Source organism: Neolamprologus multifasciatus, chromosome 20 (genome assembly GCF_963576455.1).
Source record: "Neolamprologus multifasciatus chromosome 20, fNeoMul1.2, whole genome shotgun sequence".
NCBI classification, from domain to species: domain Eukaryota; kingdom Metazoa; phylum Chordata; class Actinopteri; order Cichliformes; family Cichlidae; genus Neolamprologus; species Neolamprologus multifasciatus.
The window spans coordinates 30,116,351-30,136,368 of record NC_140458.1 but is presented as its reverse complement, the minus strand read 5'-3'; the positions used below and the strand labels follow the sequence as shown (position 1 = coordinate 30,136,368).

Below are 20,018 nucleotides of genomic sequence, written 5' to 3'. Positions count from 1 at the left end.
TTCCCAGAAACCCCCTCTGCTCTGCACGCTCCGGGTGGGTATTTTGTCATTACTTCATTTTCCTCTGAAAATATTTTGATGCCTCTTTCCTTTTGGCTCCCTCCTCCTCCCCCCCCCAGCCCACCTCGCTTTCTCTCACCCATCCCCCGTCACTCCATTCAAAGTTCTCTATTAAAATGCAGAACTGTAAAGCCTCTCTCAGTCTAAAAGCCTGCTAGCAGCAGGGGACTGTTAGCTGTTAGTGATGCATACAGCTGAGTGAGTGCATCACAGCTACAAAGTCTAATGGGTGAATACATTCAATCACACACATACCCTCAACTCTTTTAAAGGGACAATGTTCACAGTCATGAAAGCTCTATCCACAGTGCAGAGAGTGATGCGTTTAAATTCTTAGGAGGAAAGAGATTTCTTGTTCATAAATGTCTAAATCCTTGCTTTTTTTTTAAAAAAAAAGCTTTTAATCTCTTCTTTAACTGCCAACTAATATATCACAACTGTCACACTAAGAAAGTTCATATTTTACATTCTTCTTTTTTTGTTTTTTGATGGGTGAAACATAAAAAAATCTAAAATATGTAAACTGCTTCTGTCTCGGAATATGCACGTTTCTATGCACAACCATACTGAAACCCTGTTTAATGAACCCGCGCCGTTTCTGTGTGATCCTCTGCCAGAATCTTCTCATTTCATCGCCACCTTTATTTCCTCTTCAACAACAGTCTCTTTGAAATAGATCTTGTCTGTATGTTGTTTTTGATGTTTCCTGAAGAGGGATGCAGAGTTCAGCCTTGTAAGGTTTTGACAAGTATCAGCAGGAATTGTGTTGTTTGCATCACTGCCCAGTCACCGCATTAGAAGTAATGCAACAAGAAGAACCTCTTTTTCTGATGGAGAATATTATGCCATCATCAAAAGGCAGACATTTTCCCATGCATAAGTGAACTATATGGGGTTTGTTATTCAAGTATTTGAACCAAAGGAGCATTAGCAATACTCAAACTCTGCCACTGTACATCATTTTAGAAAGTATGCACTGCTTTTTCAACATAGAAAACCATGGACAATTACTTTTCATGAATAAACTGTCCTTTCTGATAACATACTTGGCACTTTTTAATAGAGTCTAGCACTCAAACACGTATGCATTCGGTGTAGTATAGTGTATTTCTACAGAAGGCTGATGTCTCCCTGATCGGCAGAGATATACAGTGAGATCTCTTTTCTCCAGTTATCACTTTTCTTCCTTGATCCCTGTTGTGAAACACAGTCGATATCATAAAATAAAAGGCGCAGTGCTGAGGTTAGCTTAGTCACCGTGGGCCCAGTTGACTGAGCCGACTAGGTAATTGGTTGCGTCTACCCGCCCAGCAGGGCTCCTCTCCCCAGAAGCCAAGTCAAGTCTTCTCTCTGTGCTCTCTTCTATTACTCATCATCCCAACACCTCACTATGCTAGCGGTGCGAAGCTACACCGTGCCACCGTGCAGCCAGCCCACGCTCCCAAAACTTCTCAACAACAGCAGCCACGGCAGGTCGAGGCTTGTGGCAGGCTGATTTGCAGTTTGAGCCTCCTTTTTAATGAGGGGAAAATAAGTACTTGTTGTTCTGTGTCTTGTGTGTCACCACCCCCTTCCCCACATACCCTGCACCACTGCAACTAGTAATGCTACATTCCCTTTAGCAAAAAAAAAAAAGAAGAAGAAGAAGAAGAAGGTGCACTAATTAAGATTGCTTCCTGGGATTTTGAAGAGGGGGTTGGAAGAAGCTTCTCCCACAGTGGCAGGGCCTTGAGGAGGGGGACGGGGGTAGTTTTGTGCAAAAAGCCTCATCGGGCACATCTTTTCTGTCAGTGCCGCTTTCCTTGCACTAGTCCCCCCCCTCCACCCCTTGCCTGGGTTGTTTAGCTTGATGAGTCTGGTGCTAAATATGTATTTTTTTCCATGTGTAATTAAGCGGGGTTTTGCAGGAGCTGGGCATTTCACTTCTTTTTCTTCCTTGTATGTTTTGCTCTCCAGGGGGATTGGTGAAAAGACAGACAGAGGGGTTTGTGTTCGTCTGTACGTTTGTGGTGGTAGGCAGGCTCATTGAAGTTCTCCCACCTTGATTATATACAGCATGAATGGAGACTGTGCGTGGGCCAGTGGGCTCTTTGTTGTTCAAGGACATTGGAAGGTTATTTCGCAGGATGTTGATAAAGGTTTGGCTGTAGATTTCTGTATTAATAAGAGATTGAATTCATCCAACCATTATTAACTATTCAGACTCTGGGCCGCTGAGATTTACCTGTATCTCTTAGAGCGTATGACGTTCGTTGTTGGTGCTCGCACGAAACGAGAAACTGATCTTGAATCAGAGCGAGGTTTGAATGCAGCATCTTCACTCCTGTGATGAGTAACAGTTACATGACATTCTCAGCCCAAAAGTGACAAATCTACAAATGTTCTGTGACTGATTGAAGTACAGAACAATTGGTGAGTAATTTCTCTTGGGTGTACCAAATGATTCCCTTTGTTTTGTCCTGAATCACGCTCAAAGCGCCCACTTCCAAAAAATAGTCCGGTCTCTGTGTAACAGAAGGTACAGTTTTAGGTCCAGTGTCGCTCTAAAAATAGCTTCGAAAATCAAATGTTGAGGGTTATTGAGGTTTCATTTTTTGGGTCTGCCTGGCAAGGACCTGAAACGCTGAGGGGGGAGGCAGTGGGGTGGTTGTGGACTTGACAGAAGAGTGAGGCACGTCGAGAGTCGGAGAATTAGAACACCGAGTGTGTGTTTCCGCGCGCGTGCGTGTACGCGTGTCTGTGTGGAGGGGTAGTCAGAGAGGGGAAGGGGACGAGCCTTTCGGCTCCTCCAGAGGGTTGGAATTCCTCCCGAGCTGTTCCCCCCATTTGGCAGGCACTTGTGAAAACAATTCCCCAGCTTTTAGTCACTCGGCAGATCCAATTGCCATTTCCACTTTGGAGGGAATGAGAGTGCGAGGCAATCCAGATAGACAGAACACAGAGAGAAAAAGAGAGAAGAGTTTTAATCGGGTTGGACAGATGCCGAGGCCAGTTGAACGGTTGTGCGATATTAATATCTTATGAAGGCTGTCTGGCAGTCCGAGCTCACCGTCTTGTGTGTTTTGTGTTTGTACGTTGCAGCAGCGGCCATTACAGAGGCTAAATGAAGATCTTGTGAACATGCACGAGGGACGAGCTCTACCTTTCACTTCGGTGACTTCCTCAGATGCTGTGGCCCAAAGAAAGATGGAAAGGAATGGGAAGAGTAAGAAACTTACCTCTTACCTAGTCCCTCATGCAACTTTGCTTATCACTGTATAATTAATGCAATGAAACAATTTGATTAAAGTTTTTGTTTGTTTGTTTGTTTTCATATCCATAGCTCACGGTGCATATCATATTTATTCACACTGTGACAGAACAAGTGAGCAACATGCCAAAATATTTAGTTTTCCATTATACAGCGCTGCACTGTATGCGGAGAATATTCTGCAAGTTAACATCTGTGTGTGTCTGCCAAGTGTTCTTTCTGCTCCAGCTAAAGGAGATGAATAGGCATAGTAAATAAACCTCCTGCTCTTCTAGGCTTGAGCCAAGACTGCTGCACAGAACCCATTCAGTGAGCCACCAGGAGATCCTCCATACGCCAAGTCGCTGAGCCGTGCATCTTCCCTTTTGACCCCTGACCCCTGACAAGACAAACACTATGACCTCTGAGCTGGAGAGCAGCCTTACTTCAATGGACTGGCTTCCCCAGCTCGGCATGAGGGCAGCCATTCAGAAGGCCGACACGGGACACCACCATGGCCACCACCACCACGGGCACCACCACCACCACGGGCACCATCACGGGCACGGAACTGGCAAGAAAATGGTACATTTGGACCCAGGAACCACACTGGACCAAGAGGAAGCAGCACAGCACAGAGATGGTAAACCGCCCTACAGCTACGCCAGCCTCATCACCTTTGCTATCAACGGCTCACCGCGCAAACGGATGACCCTCAGCGAGATCTACCAGTGGATCTGCGACAACTTCCCTTACTACAGAGAGGCAGGCAGCGGATGGAAGGTAGGAAAGGATATAAAAACTGTGTGTTTTGTTCTTGTTGTCTGCAGGTGAACTGGTTCTAATGCGAGTCTGATTTCAGAATGGGAATTTTTTATTTATTTTTTTACAAATTATGACGGCTAACAGTTTTGTAATATTCTATTTATTCAATGATTTATTTAGGTCTGTTTTTCAGCATCTTTGTACGTCAAATTTATAGCGAAGCTGAAAGGATCCAAACATGCTCCAGGTCTGATCATGTGGTACATCACCAGCCTAGTATAAAGATTAAACTGGGTGGTTCATCGAAGTGTACTTTATTTTAGCTTTTTCATTCATTCAAGACAACGACATGGTCAGTGATTTACTATTAAACAATCTTCGTCCTCTTATTTTAAAGGTTCATTCGCTGTTAACCAGCAAGCTCCGGCCTTTCCTGTCTCATAATCATCTGTAGGCAGTCTCCACAACCTTGAACTGTGACAATATACAATGTTGTATATATACACACTACCCAGTGTGTTAGTTTTTTGTGGGGTTTTTTATTTAACCTCTATAGTACAGTTAGATGGATGTATTGACATTTAGTCAAGGCTGTTTTTTTACGGCGAAACTTTTCTTGCTTTTTTACATTTAGTTTTCGATTTTAGTTGTTTGCCTCCTTTACTATTCAACTGATTAAATGATTAACTGTCAAATTGAAGATTTATATACAGACACTGATGAAGTTTATCATCTGTTAGGACTGGAGATAATCGACATTGTTTGGTCATTGTTAGATGCTGGAAAATAAACCTCCAGGTAGAAGTTTGTATTTTTATTCTGGAGCTCAGAATACTGCCCGCTTCTATTAAGCATCAGTCCAACGTGCTTCTTTAAATGCTGTATCTTATATCAGTCGAATCGGTTATATGTTTTACATCTTAGACATTTTAAGCTAAACCTAGATTTGCTAGGGGATTTGTAGGGGAATAGATTGGACTGAAAACGGAAACTGGATACTTAATTCAGGTTTCCATGTAATTTCACACCCATATCCTACAGAACTCATAATGCTAGTGATCAGAATGCATAACCCTGAACCAGTTGTAACCCAGAAGAGCACAGAACCCTGTTAGTGAACCAAGAATGATTGACAGATGCATTTCGTCTCATTCAGATGACATTATTAAATCCTTATGCAAATGTAGCTATGCAAATCCTGGCTAATATGAGCAGAAAGGTGGCTGTGTTATTGGAGACAAATGAATAGATCCCTGCGGTTGTGTCTTGGGGATTCTCTGCCTTATTAGCAAAGAAGGGAATGGATATAGTCCTTCTCCTGACACTGGAAAGGCTGTCTGCAAACTATCAACCAATTCATCTCTCTGAGAGCAAGAACATTTTTCTTCTTCTCTCATTATTTCTCACTCTTACGCTTTCTATCTTCATCTCCCAAACACTTGCTCTCCACCAAACCCCCTCTCCCCTATTCTCCTTCACTCTCATATTCACTCACTCACTCCCCTCCTCTCTTCTTTTCCCCGCATCTGTTCCCCGTCTATAATCTTCAGCGCACCGTTCCCTGAACGGAGGCATGCCAGGTACGGAGACAAAAAGGTTATGATAAAAGCCAGGTTGTGTTGGAAGAGCTTCTTACCAGTTAGCAGGATTCAATCAATTAGTTTTCTGTTCGGATAGAGAGAACGGGGGTTATAGAGACCATCCAGGATTTCTCTCGCTGCAGCTCATGACTGCCTTTCCTGCTGGTTGTATTTGAGTGCCAGTATGTTTTAGTATCCCGTAATTATACAGCTAGATTCATTGATTTGTGTGTGTAGCTGCATTCTAGTAGCATCATTAAGGCGCTATGCTGATGCCGTTGTGGTTTCCTTTTCACACGTTCTGGCATTTGTTCACTACACTCGTGCAGGGAGTTCTTTGCAAGACACATAACCCAGAGTTTTGTTGGATTCTTTCTAGGCCAGAGCTCTATAAAACTACACAGTGTTTTCATTTGTCTGTATAGATCGATTTAATAAAATATATTGTAGACTTTTAGACTGTTATGTTAGCTAACGTAACGCTACATTTCACTCTTTGCATCCATCTGCTGATTGGCAGCTGTTCACATGCTGCCAATCAAAGAAAGAATTCTCTTAAATATGGAGGAAGCCAGCAAGAAGGAGTTGTTGTAGTCAGGTTGAGTGTAAGATATATAGAGATTATTTTGAACTGTGAATCATCCAAATCGACTCAAGTTGAGTGCAAGAAAATAACTTTTACTGTTGTTTAACTAACTTCATTTTTTTTTTATCACTGTTGTGTACATAAATTCCTGCAGCTTATAGCATAAGGCCTTAAAAAGGTGCCTGTAACTATACTGTTTTTACACTTTATCGTGCTGCTGTAACACAACAATTTCCATTGTGGGATCAGTAATGTATCTATCTGTCTATCTGGAAATGAGCATAATTGTAACTCTCTAAGAAAAAGGAGTTTCTGCGTAAAAAATGTATCGGTTCCAACTTCCAACATGTTTGCACCAAATCATATTTAATGTTATTTACATTTAGCAATGAATGATTTAGCTTACCTTCATCACTGGACATACAATTTGCCTACTTATTCGTAGAAGTGAGCGATGTAGCATCAAAATTGTATCAAAATATACAAATTTGAGATAATTGTATTTATGAAGATACAGGGGGGGGGGAATACTGAACAGCATTTTGTAGGTGATTGCTGCTTTCTGGCAGCAGCATTTGAAAGCCATTTTCTATCCTTCTTTTCAAATGAGCTGCTGTCATTGATGACAATTAAATGTACTATACGCAATGGCGTCCAACATAAAAAGGTTCCGCCATTTTTTTATAGTGCATGTTTGAGGTATATTTTTTTATTTCCAGAAAAATAATCTATATAGCACAATTACGTGGGCTACATGCTGAAGGTAAAGGCTAGAAACAAAGTATTGGTATCAATACTTGTGGATTTCAGAGAGCTCCAGTGTCGCTGACGCGTTGTGTCTGAATGGCCTTTTCATAGTGCAATAGTTGGGACACTGAATAAAATAAATGTAAGCACAAAAGCAGCCGCAAGTGAAAGATAATACAAGTGCTTAACACTTTAGTTACTGCTTTTGCTAAACTAAAGGATTTTAACCTTGTAACTCATCAAGCACCTGCACAATATAATTGAAACTGAAGAATATTTTCTATCTGAGAACATTGAGCTGAACTTTTTAACCAGTTGCTTCAATCTCTCCTTTTTTGCACAATTCGCAAAAATGATTGGAAACCATCATTTGGAGTGCAAATAGCGAGCGCTACATTTATTTATTTAGTTTTGTTGCACATCAATAGCTGCTAACATCTGCTTACATGCCTTTTTGGGCTGGTTGTGTTCAACGTTTTTTATGTTTTTGCCTCAAGGTTTGTTGTTTCTACTTCCACTGAGAACATATTTATTGCACATTTTGCAAAGTATTCAGCTTTGTTGGAGGACGTTGAAGTAGCTCCCTTTTTTAGGTACTAAATTGCCATTGGAAGCTGACAAGCTGATCTGGCTCTCAGACATGCCAGGGCTTGTGTTCTTGTTGCTAGGAAACAAAACACATGGTGTCGCTATGTCATTGTTATCAGGATTTTCTTACTTCTTTGTTGTTCTTTCTAGCAATTTTTAAAACAAATGTAAAGAGAGATAATGAGATTAGTAGGCTGATCAAATCACTTTCCAACTTTTTACAACTAATTGTTGCAGATGAGGATGCTTCTGTCCAGTATAAGATCACCTTAGGGCCAGAAAGCCACTTGTAGTACGCTGGTTGAACTCTGATATGTCTGAGAAGAGAAAAAATATTTCAAAATCATCAACCTGCAGATGAATTAGAACTATAGATGTAAATGTAAGTCACTATGATGAAGCTTTTTTTCTCTTTCCCCCCCCTATATTCATCTTTGAGGAAATGGCTATAAACTTTTGCTTCCTGATGGCCCAACTCCTCTCTGTCAGGCCAGACGTGGCTTTCACAGGGAAAGTTACGTAAGTCCGGTTCATTCCAGTTCAGGTGATTGCTGTCAGCTGTACACAGTGGGAGACAGACACAAGGATTGTCTTGGAGCCACGTTCGGCAGACAGTGCCGGGCTCGCTCGTGCACACGTTGCAAACGCTCGCTCTCAAGAAGCGTGTTTTCTGCATGTACCGAGCCAAGCTTTCAGAAAACACCTCATATGTGGTCTCTCGTGTTTGCCGTCTCCTTCACCCTCTGCCGCACGTGCATGCATGCGCGCACACAGATACACACACGCACACAAGCTTGTGCACTTGCAAAGAGAGTCCCACTCAGGTAAGCAGTGTACGTGTGCAGTCTACAGATTACACACGGGGAGCTCAGCAGGAGACGAGATGGGAGGTGTGTGTGTGTGTGTGTGTAGGGGGAGTGCTGTCAGAGAGCAGAGGAGAGTTTTACTACCCAACACACGCACTCCGTCTGCTCTGTATGATAATGTGAGAGTGCAAGAACGGCAGAGTTGAAACCAGGACACACACACACAGCCATACACGCCGTAAACACACCACACCGCACATCACAAACGCAAACACGTTTACCAACTTCAGCATACAGTCGTCGACCGCCGCGAGATTATCATACGTGTGGCGTCTAGACTCGAGCCATGCTTGCGAATGCAGCACGTTAAAGAGAGGAATAATTCGCTGTTATAATCATGTAAATTTCCAAGGTCATGAGATTTTTGTGTCTTAGCTGGGGAAAAAAAATAGAGCGCCCTTTTACATCTGAGAAGTAATGATGACAGGCTTCCTCTGGAGCTGTGGAGGAGATTGAGAATGTGTAACTAAAAAAAAAGCACATGCATGCATAAGCGATTTGTTTACGGACCTCGTTAAAGCTTCTAAATTCAGCTTGTGTAACATGCATGCGTAGCATTTCCGTATTTTTGTTTTTCTTTTTTTATTTGGAAGCGGAGGAATAAACTGGAGTGGAGATTGGAGGGGAATGCAAACGGTGTTGCATCAGGCTGCGTCATATTATTTTGTATCACTGCAACAGCATTATCTCTCTTATGTTATCTTTACCAGCCTCACCCTCTCTCCCTGCCCGCGTCCCACACCCTACACTGCTCTACTTTCCCATGCCCTCTGTAGCCCCCTCGCATCCTTTTCACACCCACGTGTCCCTCCACTGTTGAATGTACCTTTGCCACAACTCATAATGACTACGCAGCAGGAAACCGAAGCCACACAGGAGTTCTTTTATCTTTTCTTCTGCCTTTTTGCCTCTGTTCACTTTGTAAAAGTAAAGTCATCTGAAATAAATACTTTTTTTTTATTCCAAGATAGGTAGGTAGATAGATAGATAGATAGATAGATAGATATGGGAACGAGAGCAAGTTAATGAAATGCAGCAACTAGAGGCAATGGGCAACTCAGCTGCTGAGGGCATCTTTGATCACGAGGTGTGCGCCCTGACCGCTTGGCCATCAGGTCGAGCTGTGCAGTCAGGATTTTAAACTCACTGCTGACCTTCAACATGTGGCCCACAGTGTTTTCTATTTAGTGCTTTTTGTTTTATCTTAATTAGCTTTCATTTTATGCAGTTTGAATATTTTTAAATTGCACTGCCTTTATTTGTGTCGCCAGAGGTTGTTTTCCTCACAATATTTTCCCGCAAAATAATCTTTTCTCGCTCGGTGGATAATGAAGTTCTTCTCTTTGTGTTAAATCTTGAAAGGATTAGTCAAATAATAAGTCATTTTGATAGTGGATTAATAGTTTATGGTCTTTATCGAGCAAATCAAACTGGAACATGTTTCATTGTGTTCGCTGTGGCAGTTTGTTGCGTGTGAAAGCTTCATGGCATTTGAAGTAGTTTATCTTTTATCTATGGTTTCCAGACATGAAGCATGGCACTATACTGGCAGACCAGCTAAACTTAAAGCCAGTTCACACAGGCTGATAGCTCAGATGATAACTTTCTGCACATCCAGTTGGCTGTATGATAAAGCTCACACTATTTTGCATATTTAGTTTGCCACCTGTTGGATTGGCAAGCTGCTTTGCAACCCGCCCCCCACCCCATCCATTGTAATCCATGTCATATCTGTTGTTAACATAGCATGTCTGCTGTGTCCTGCGTGCTGATTTTAAAACCCCCTCTTCCAGCTTTCTGCACATACACAAGGAAGGACAGAGAAGGTCAACGCTGGCAAATATAAGTTACTTTAGATAGAAATCTGCTTTTGATGATAGCGGTCCTGACTTAACAAGCAAATTAAGATTGCTCTGGGAACCAGAAAAAGCCCTTCCTCTTTTCTTTTGTATATTTTTGTTTATTTTAATGGAATTTATTAAGTAAATTTCTGTATTCGCTATGATTTTGTATTCTGAATATAATGCTAGAAAAATGTGACCTACTCAGACCTCATCTTAACATTATATTATCTTTGAAATGTGAAGGTCTCCCTATTACTCACCGCTTAAGAAATGCCGCCTAGACCTGTACCTTCACCAAATGGCAGTCTGCACTTACTCACTTGCTCTCTTACAACCCCTGTGGCCTCAGGCTAGCTCCCATGCAGCCAGGCTAATTGGCTGCAAATTAGCAAGGCCTAATGTGACGTTGTAAAGGGCAGCACTGGCGCAGTGGCCTTTGGCCTTTGGCTGAACATTGTATGTCATAGACAATCACCTGATATGAATCAGCACCAGGCCATTATTCTGAGTCCCGTCCTTTCATGCCTGCTCCGAGGAAGATCTGCGGCTGAGCGCAGTGAAGGTCGATGCTCGATGTCAAAAGTACTTAAGGGAGTCATTTTGTTGCTGTAGGTGCACTGAAGCACCTAAGTTTGTGTCTTATGAGCACATCTCCATTTTTGTCACTGTACAGTCAGCGTGTCTGCACAGCTCCAGTGGTGTAGTGGTACGTGTGTACAGGGTCGGATGTGTTTCTACGGCCGCTGTGTGTTTCTCCCCCACATTACTAAGCGACATAGAGCTACAGAACTGTGTCTTACTTACCTTAATCATGTACCTTACTATTCTCAGTTTGCGTGTCACGTTAAACCAGTCGGCTGTACAGATGTGTGTCTGTGCACATCTGCACTGCATCATAATGTTAGTGCATGGGCCCGCATGCTCTGCGCTCATGGTTAACTGATGAGAGAAGCAGCACCGGAGTGTTACTTTTGTTCCTGGCCGAGGCTTTCCCTTCAAGGAAGTTGTTAGAATGTAATGTCTTATGGGAAATTTGCAGTGATCGTGCATGAAGTGGCTTAAGCCACAGGGAAGTGCATTACGACGGTAGTTGTTAAGCTATCGTAATACACCATGTAGTGTTCAGTCTTCAGTATAGGTATGCATACGCTTCAGTGCAGTAACTGTCTGAAATTTGAGCGCTGTGTTCATTAACCTTACAAGGAAAAAACAATAAAGGCTGACAGTGGCTCTCGGTCCTTTGCCTCGTCCATATAGAGTTGCTGTAATCAGTGAAGTTTACTAGGGAGAGGGGAAAAAAGGCAGCAGTATTTTTATTGTATGAAATACTCTTAAAAAAGGTTTTTTTAAGCTCTCTAAACTGGAAAAACTGTATCATTTCACGAAAACAAACACCTCAATCTCTTGTAATATATGAGAATATGAAATAAATGTGCACTGGTCGATGCAGAGAATTTTGCTTTGTGTTTCAGTTGTGTATACATTTACACGCTGCATGCTTTCAAGTGACAGAAATACACCTGAGCTCCTCATTATCCTGACAGATCCATTTGGTAAAGAGGAAAAAAAGAGGACAGACTATTTGAATCATCCCACTGAACTCCTGAATGGTGTTTGATTGCATGAGTTTCTTCTTTGCGTTGACACCAAAATAGAACAAAAGCACGGGCTGACCACTGTGGGGCACTGCAATAAATTAAATTAGTGTTAACAGACTCACTTTTAACACGACTCGAGCAAGTTGCCGTGGGAACTGCCCTACTAAACTGTCTGGTTTCTCATCGCTGCTTGGAGCAAAACGGCGCTCATGCAACAAATGCTGTTAACTTCCTCTTTCTGTTAAAGGTCGACTGTTAAAGTTAATGACGAGCAGTTGTGGCCACGGTTCATTGTTCACTTTTAAAGGGATAGTTTATTAAAAAAGTTAAGTTTACGTGTTTTTTGCCTGGTAGTGCTGTTTATCTATCTGGGTGTTGTTTGGTTGGAAAAAAAATTTATATGATTATTATTATTTTATTTTAAGAAATCAGTTCATGATTTTTGGAAAGAGACATTGCTTCTAAGGTTTTCTTTAGATGGGCAACTCACCCTGATGTAGGGGAAAAAACTATTTATTTTTGGTGTAAAATGTTCCTTTAACTTGGACTTTGACAGTTCAGCTTTGATGGTGAGCTGTGAAGCACTCCTAGCCCCTGTTCTTTATATGAGCCATAATATGAGCTCATAATATATATAAACTTCCACCACAATTGTATTTAAATATAAATTGCTGCTTTTGATTGAAAGGCAGATTAAGATAATTAGCTTTTTTTTCCGTTTTAAGCTGTGTCCATACTCGCACACATGCATAGATGCAGCTATTAATTATACTTGTGTACGAAACACTGCTAGAGCTTTTAATTACATACTAATCACTAATATGAGTCTCACTATTAAATTCTTAATTAAAAGCCAGGAATTTCTCTTGCTATCTCCTCGAGCATTTGGCACTCATCCAACACTGTGTTTCCCTCTCTAACCGGTCAGGCCTGCAGCACTCTCCATATGGCTAATAATAGGCTTTAGGCCGGTTTCCCTAGCACTTTGGAATGCAACAGTTATACCACAGAATGAGCTTCTTCCCTAGTTATGGGGTTTGTTTCCTGTCTGACACGAGCCTGTTCTTTATCAGACCCTGGGTTGCGTCAAAGCGTGTCCTAGAACAAAAAAGCAAATGGCTGATGGTTTTCTGATTTACCAAAGTTAAAGCAGCCCTGCTTAGGCACAGTTTTTAGCAAGTAATACATGTGTGGTGCTCTTTTCTTCTTCTTGATGAAAATACAACATTCTTAAAAACTAAAAATCTTAAAAAATTATTTCAAGTCAGTACAGTAATCTGAAAAAAACACTTTCATACTATTCTTTGCAGGCCCGTAGAAAAGCTCAGCACTCCCTTTCTACTTCCATATGAATTAAGAGGCTAAATGAAAGCCAGGTGCTGCTAATCAAATGCACGTGATTCATTGATCATCAGCAAGTGTGATCACTGGTATAAATTAGCATTTTTGCCAGTTTGCTGGTCTGGAGCATTCAGCCACAATCTTCCCAGGAGTGGATGTCCCAGAAAATTCACCCCAAGGGTCAGATGCAGTGCTCAGAGAAATTCCGAAAAACCCAAGAGTACATCTTTGACTCTGAAGGCCTCAGCATGTTAAATGTTAAAGTTCATTTTAGTACATTTAGAAAAAGGCTGAACAGTTATGAGTTGTTTGGAATGGTTACCAAGAGAAAGTCTTTTCTGTCTTCACTCACTAGACTCCTGGAACAATGTCCTTTGGACAGATGAGGCCAAGGTGGAGATCTTTTGGAGAAAAACAACCACAGCATATCCACACATGTCATACTAACGTCATGCAGACAGTCATACAAACTGTAAAGCACGGTGATGGAAGAGTGATGATTGGGCTTGAACACCTTGCATCCACTGAGTTAACCATGAACTCCTCTGCGTGCTAAAATACTTTAGACACAAATGTGAGGTTGTCTATCTAAAACTTGGCTAAAATCGGGTCCTGTAACAGGAAACTGATCCCAGGCACAGCAGCAAATCTACAGCAGAGTGGATGAAAAAGCAAAGACTCATAGAGTTGCAACAGTCCAGAACTCAAGCGGACTGAAATGTTGTGGCGGGACAAACGAATGAAGTGATCCAAGAAGAGTGGGCCTGAATTCCTCCACAACAATGTGAGAGTCTAATAAAGCCATAAAGAAAGTTATTGCCGCTAAACATGGTTGTACAACCTAATTTTTTTCACATGACTATATTTTCTGTGGCTGCATTTCAGCCACATTGACATATAACCAGAAATAATTTTTCATGTACAAGGGAGTGACACTGAATCGTTAAAAGAATAAAAAACTAGATTCCTGCTTCTCTTTGCATCAGTAAACAAGAACTTGCAGACTACAGCCGGTATTTGCTAAAGAGTCTGACAGGAGTTGTGCTTATTTACGAAATCTTACATTAGCTCTAAACTCAATAAACAACCACATAATATATTTGTTCAAGGCTTATAACTGTGTTAAAGATCATAAAACAGCAACAGTGCTGATAACCGCGTGGCATTGATCTCTATTTTATCATCTCAAGGCAATCTGCCATTGGTTATATTGACACGTGAATCACAGAAAGCCTGAACAGTACCAGAAACATGGCCTTTACACTGTTCTGGACGGTGTCTGAGCAGATTAATATAGTTTGTGAAAAGGCTTCATATTTGAGTGATTAAAAGTGTATAAAAAATGAAGAAAAAAGGGGGAAAAAAGTCATTTAGATGGATGTTGTTTGAAAAGCACCATGTTTTGGTGATTAAAAATCTGTAAAACTAAAGAAAAAGGAGGAAAAAAACTAATTTAGATGGATGTTGTGGATATTATCTATACCCACAGGAAATCCACTGCAGTTTCAGTAGTCATGAACCACGCAACCTCCCAAACAGCTCAACACAACCCACCTAATTAACAAGTTTAGAAATCAGACTAGAATAGCCTTCATTTCTTCACGTAAGCATGATAGAAAAGGGCGGCTGTCAAACGGCATTGGGATGCATAGTACAAACAGTGCACTCCTTCCTGCCTGTCCTCCTACCCCTCCTTCCTCCTTCCCTGTTCACTCACCTCCTCTCCCGGAAAAGCTGGTGACAGAAGCTGTCACTTCGCACACAGCCCTCTGCTTGAAACAACCAGCAACAGGAAGTCTGCCACTGCGACCTACTTTGGTCTCTGTGTTATTTTTGAAACACTATATTGAAATTACACCTGAAAGGATTTTGTCTTTCTAAATTAGTTGCGAGAGCAGAAATCCTGCTGATGTGACACAGGAAGGAGTATAGCGTTCAACGCAAAGGCTGGGAAAACTGGGATGATCTCTTACTGTTGTAGAGTATTTCTGCTGTTTATCTCTTGAAAAAAAGATAAAATAGTAGCACCATAATCACCGACCTGCTCTGTGAATATTAGAAGGTGTTTTGGCATCAGATAAGCATCGAATACATTAGTCTTCTGCTCATTCTTCTGAAATTCCCACTACAGTCTTCATCAAAGACCCTGTAAACAATTGGTTTTAAAATGTGTCTTGTGTGATCTGATCATGGGTGGACACCTGAGACACACTGCTGTTTGCACCTGTGTCTGTCATGTGTCTCTAAGGTGTTCGGCTGATCACTTTGGCAGTCAAGTGGCAGAACGGCTTAGCAAAGACAAGCCAAGAAAAAAATGTTTCAAGAACTAATAAACATGCATGTTCCTTTTCAACTGGTTAGATAGCGAGGATCAAGTCATGTCTAACTTGAAAAATGGTCAAATACAGGACTAAAAAGGACCACTATGATGACAGAGTAAAAACACGTATTTGCTCCCTTCCTGATTTCTCATCTTTTTGCACATTTGTCCCATTTAAAAGTTTCAGATCATTGAACAAATCTTAGTATTAGACAAATAACCTGAGTAAATGAGATGCAGTTTTTACCCCTCAGTCATGCCGTCCCTCCGCTGGACAGTTTGTGATATATGTGGTAACTTGAGACCAAGGCAACATAGGATTTTTTAAATTGATACCACATATGCCGTCTACTAAAAATCTCAAATGAGTTTGAATCCCGGTGATCTTGATTTCAAGCTCTTAGGTCAACCTTTTCTGAAAATGTGGTTTTCAGTTTGATATATTTTGGTATTGTTTCAGTTACACCAGCAGTGTGACCGGTAGTTTGCTTTGTGGAGTAAATGCAGCAACTTAAAAAGGTTAACTGACAGATCAACACATGCGAAAACGAATCAGGATTGCTGGATTTTTGTAGAATACTAACAATGAGTAACGTGGATCTAACAGAGGATAATTAATATTAACAGCAAACTGTGGAGTCGGATTTTATACTTGATTCAAACGTAGGTCGGGGCTGGGAGAACAGCTTATCTCTCCTTTTTTTTACCAGCTTACCATCTCTACAAGTTCAAAACAGGAAGTTTCCTGTGAAAAAGCCCACATAGCAATATTATGCATTAAGAGCCAGAAAGAGCATCTGTTCTTTTTGTCGTTTTTCACTCGTGCCCCACATGATGTGACAACCATACAGTGCTTCACACTTGACTTTCTACCTTTTTGTAGAATTTTGGTACTATGGTACATATACCATAGACATGATTTTTCTGATTGAACTTTTTGGAGAGTGACAGTACTAATGAGGTTTTTCTAGTCAATTGCAAAGTCATTATATTTCCTCCACAATAAAAAAAGAATCCAACCAGCAGATATGGGATCTGAAAACTTGTTCCAGTTCAGATCCGATTCCAAGTTGGTAAAATTCCCTGATTCGTGAAGTTTTGCACCAAGTGAATCCCTTACCAAATCTTTTATTCATATTCTCTGTTTATTTAGGCTTTTGTGCATCTTTGATGCTACAGCATCGGAAGAACAGACAGAGCCGTCTATCCATTTTTGTACTGCCTACCTAATTCAGGTTTATGGAGGCTGGACCCCATCTTAGCTATCACAGGGTCAGAGGCAGGGTACTTCCTGGACAGGTTGCCAGTCCATTGGAGGGCTAAAGCAGCAAAGTGAAATCGTTTTTTCAAGCAAATATATTTCTAACATGCTATGGTAAGAATTTATTGCATTTTTGCCACAGCTTGCACACAATCGTAAGCTTTCGGTGTGCAGCAGGAGCAGGATTTACATCAGCAATAGCCGAACTGGAATGTGACAGAAAGCATCCGAGAATTAAGCCTTTTGTCAAGTTAGTGGTGCAGATCCATGTTGTTTGAGTAGGGGTGACTGTGTTGGGTTTGCTGCAGTCAGTCAGCTGCATCAGCGGCAGATGAAGTGCGTGTCTTGATGCAATAATTAAACCAGACTGATGTGAGCCTCTGGAAATGCAACACTAGATTAGTATAACCTGCAACTTGCTAAAGGCATCCAAGCAGTCTGTGTCTAAAATGACTCTAGACAAAATGATGTGGCAAAGCTGGGCCTGCTGGTTGGAATGATGAACTGCGTTTTTGAATATTTTTATTGTTTTGGAGCAGCTTGCTAGATCCCCAGAGACGGCAGAAACCCTGCTTCCACCTTGTCTGTGATGTTGTTGTTGTTTTTTTGTGTGTGTATGTGTGTGTGAGTCACAAGTATGCAGACTCACTTAGGCCCTCTCCTTCTCTTTCCGTCACACACAAGCAAGCAGGTTATGGTACATTCTGGAAACACACACACGTGTAGACACATTAACGCAGATGAACAGGTGCATGCATATCTGCTTACGTGCACAGGTACACCCACACACGCACACACGCGCGCTTACATCCAGACGAACGAACCAACAAACGTTGAAATGCACACACCCACTCAGGCGCACACACTTGTGTACAAGCAGACGCTGCACAGCCGCGCATACCTCTCATCTTATAGATGACTTGTGTGAAGTACTTGAGTGAGGGAGTGAAGAGGGTGGGGAAAGAGTCCATCAAATGAAATGAATATGTATCAGATGGAGTTTGAAGTAGTGACTTGCATTCAGCCCTGCATACTCACCGAGCGGCTGTCACTCCGTCACCATCAGGATATAATAAGGTGTCTCAATGATACTCAGAACCCAGGAGACTTTCACATCTAAGACACCTGTCCGTGTGCGCTTGTACCCTACACTCCCTCATCCAGCCGACTTCAGCTCTTTCTTTCTTTGTGCCTCTTGCTCTCTCCCTCCTCCCAGCTCCTACTCCTGTGCCTTACTTTCAAAACTTACATTTTACCCCCTCACTGTATGTGTTCAGCTGAAAGTTCATAAAAATCTCTTCTGTCTTTATTTTCTCCCAATATCCTCTCCTGCTCTGGCTTCTTTCCTTTTTCACTCTTTCTCTAGCTGTGGTTCTGATTGTGCCTCTGTACCTCTCCGACACAACAATGCATTCATCTTGAAGGGCATGGGAGTGACTCTCGTGAATACTGTTGTGTGGGATTGCATTTGTGTGTGCACATCAGACCGAATAAGCTCCCGCCATAGGTTAAAACCCTGGCCAGCAAATACCCATGGCCCTTTGGCCTTTGACCTCAGCCTCCCAGCAGACAACAACAGATGAGCAGAGGTTTCTGTGGGACTTATACCTTGCTTATTAGAGCTTTCCCAGGCTTTGTACTACAGCCTACTGAAGCACATTAATGAATGTATTTTCAACCAAAAGTGTAAAGATCTATAGTTTTCCCCCAGGCCTCAGTGTCTCAGTATGCTGGATTTCATCCATTTTTTAAATGCCGTCTTGTAAACTTTTAGTGACTGTAATCAAACCCTCCCCAAACTGCAGACCTGATGGGGAATCATTTAGTTTAGTGTGCACATTAATGCTTCAGCTATAACTCACCTCAGTGTCTGTGCATAAAATGAAAAAGATTGTTACAGCAGGAAACCTGGGGAGCAGGGAAATATTAAAAAGTTTTGTTTCCACCTTTATGAAACATCTCTTCTCAGGAGCGTTCAATTCTGTTGAGCAAATGCCATCTAATGTTACCACTTTGCATTTAACTCTGCTGGCATGACCCAAATCTTCCAAACCTACCACTTATGTAACTTCGCTCTTCTCTATGTGACCTGCTTCTCTGGCATGTCTGCACCAACACAAACACACATTCACAAAAGCAGGAAGCTTCCCGCCTATGGCCAGAATATCTTCTGAGGCCTTTACCTTGCACTTTACCATATCTAGTCACACACCCACACATGCAGACAGGCTTTTTATCCTGTTAAGCATCTTTCTTTGATCATGGCCTAGGGACCCCAAAGCGCTTTACACGTCCAGTCATCCACCCATTCACTCTCACATTCACACACTGGTGGAGGCAAGCTACAGTTGTAGCCACAGCTGCCCTGGGGCAGACTGACAGAAGCGAGGCTGCCATATCGCGCCATCGGCCCTTCTGGCCAACACCAGTAGGCGGTAGGTGAAGCGTCTTGCCCAAGGACACAACAACCGAGACTGTCCGAGCCGGGGCTTGAACTGGCAACCTTCCGATTACAAGGCGAACTCCCAACTCTTGAGTAGATCGACACTATCTGAAAGTCATGCCCTTACAAAATTGGGGAAAAAATACAGCAAAGACCTGAGAAATCCATCTGGAACTTCAGCTGATCCATCTACTGTTCATAGAAACCAAATTAAAGAAATGGTCTCAGTGGAAGGATGGCTGTCAAGAAGCCGTTCTAAAGGAAGGGAATCAGGGAGAACAGGCTGAGGTATGCCAAATTATACAAGAAATGGACTTAAAATGGGAGATTTTTGGTTTAAATCTTTGTCAGTGTGCACGCCTCCCAGTGTCTACTTCATTTATCTCCCTGACTATTCTATTTTCTTGAAAAACGTTTGCCTGTGAGATCCGAGTTGAAGAAAAAATATCAAATACTGATTTTCATGCTCGTTGGAGTTGTACAAGCTCAGTTGCCTTATATGTGGGGGCGATCGTGGCTCAAAAGTTGGGAGTTCGCCTTGTAATCTGAAGGTTGCCGGTTCGAGCCCCGGCTCGGAGAGTCTCGGCCGTTGTGTCCTTGGGCAAGACACTTCACCCGTTGCCTACTGGTGGTGGTCAGAGGGCCCGGTGGCGCCAGTGTCCGGCAGCCTCGCCTCTGTCAGTGCGCCCCAGGGTGGCTGTGGCTACAATGTAGCTTGCCATCACCAGTGTGTGAATGTGAGAGTGAATGGGTGGATGACTGGATATGTAAAGCGCTTTGGGGTCCTTAG

General features: G+C 42.1%; 1 protein-coding gene across 4 annotated transcripts in view; it reads left to right on the top strand.

The window, feature by feature from the left end:
* The window catches only part of LOC146495226 (forkhead box protein J3-like), an 85,883-nt gene that overhangs the window by 7,280 nt on the left and 58,585 nt on the right, over positions 1 to 20,018 (top strand). For 3 of the 4 annotated variants that reach the window (XM_085145275.1, XM_085145276.1, XM_085145278.1), the window contains 2 exons: positions 3,142 to 3,265; positions 3,586 to 4,072. In XM_085145275.1, coding sequence (XP_085001401.1) covers positions 3,707 to 4,072 — 366 coding nt within the window. In that variant the 5' untranslated portion in view covers positions 3,142 to 3,265; positions 3,586 to 3,706. The remainder of the gene's footprint in view (positions 1 to 3,141; positions 3,266 to 3,585; positions 4,073 to 20,018) is intronic. The other variant, XM_085145277.1, reaches the window with a different exon arrangement.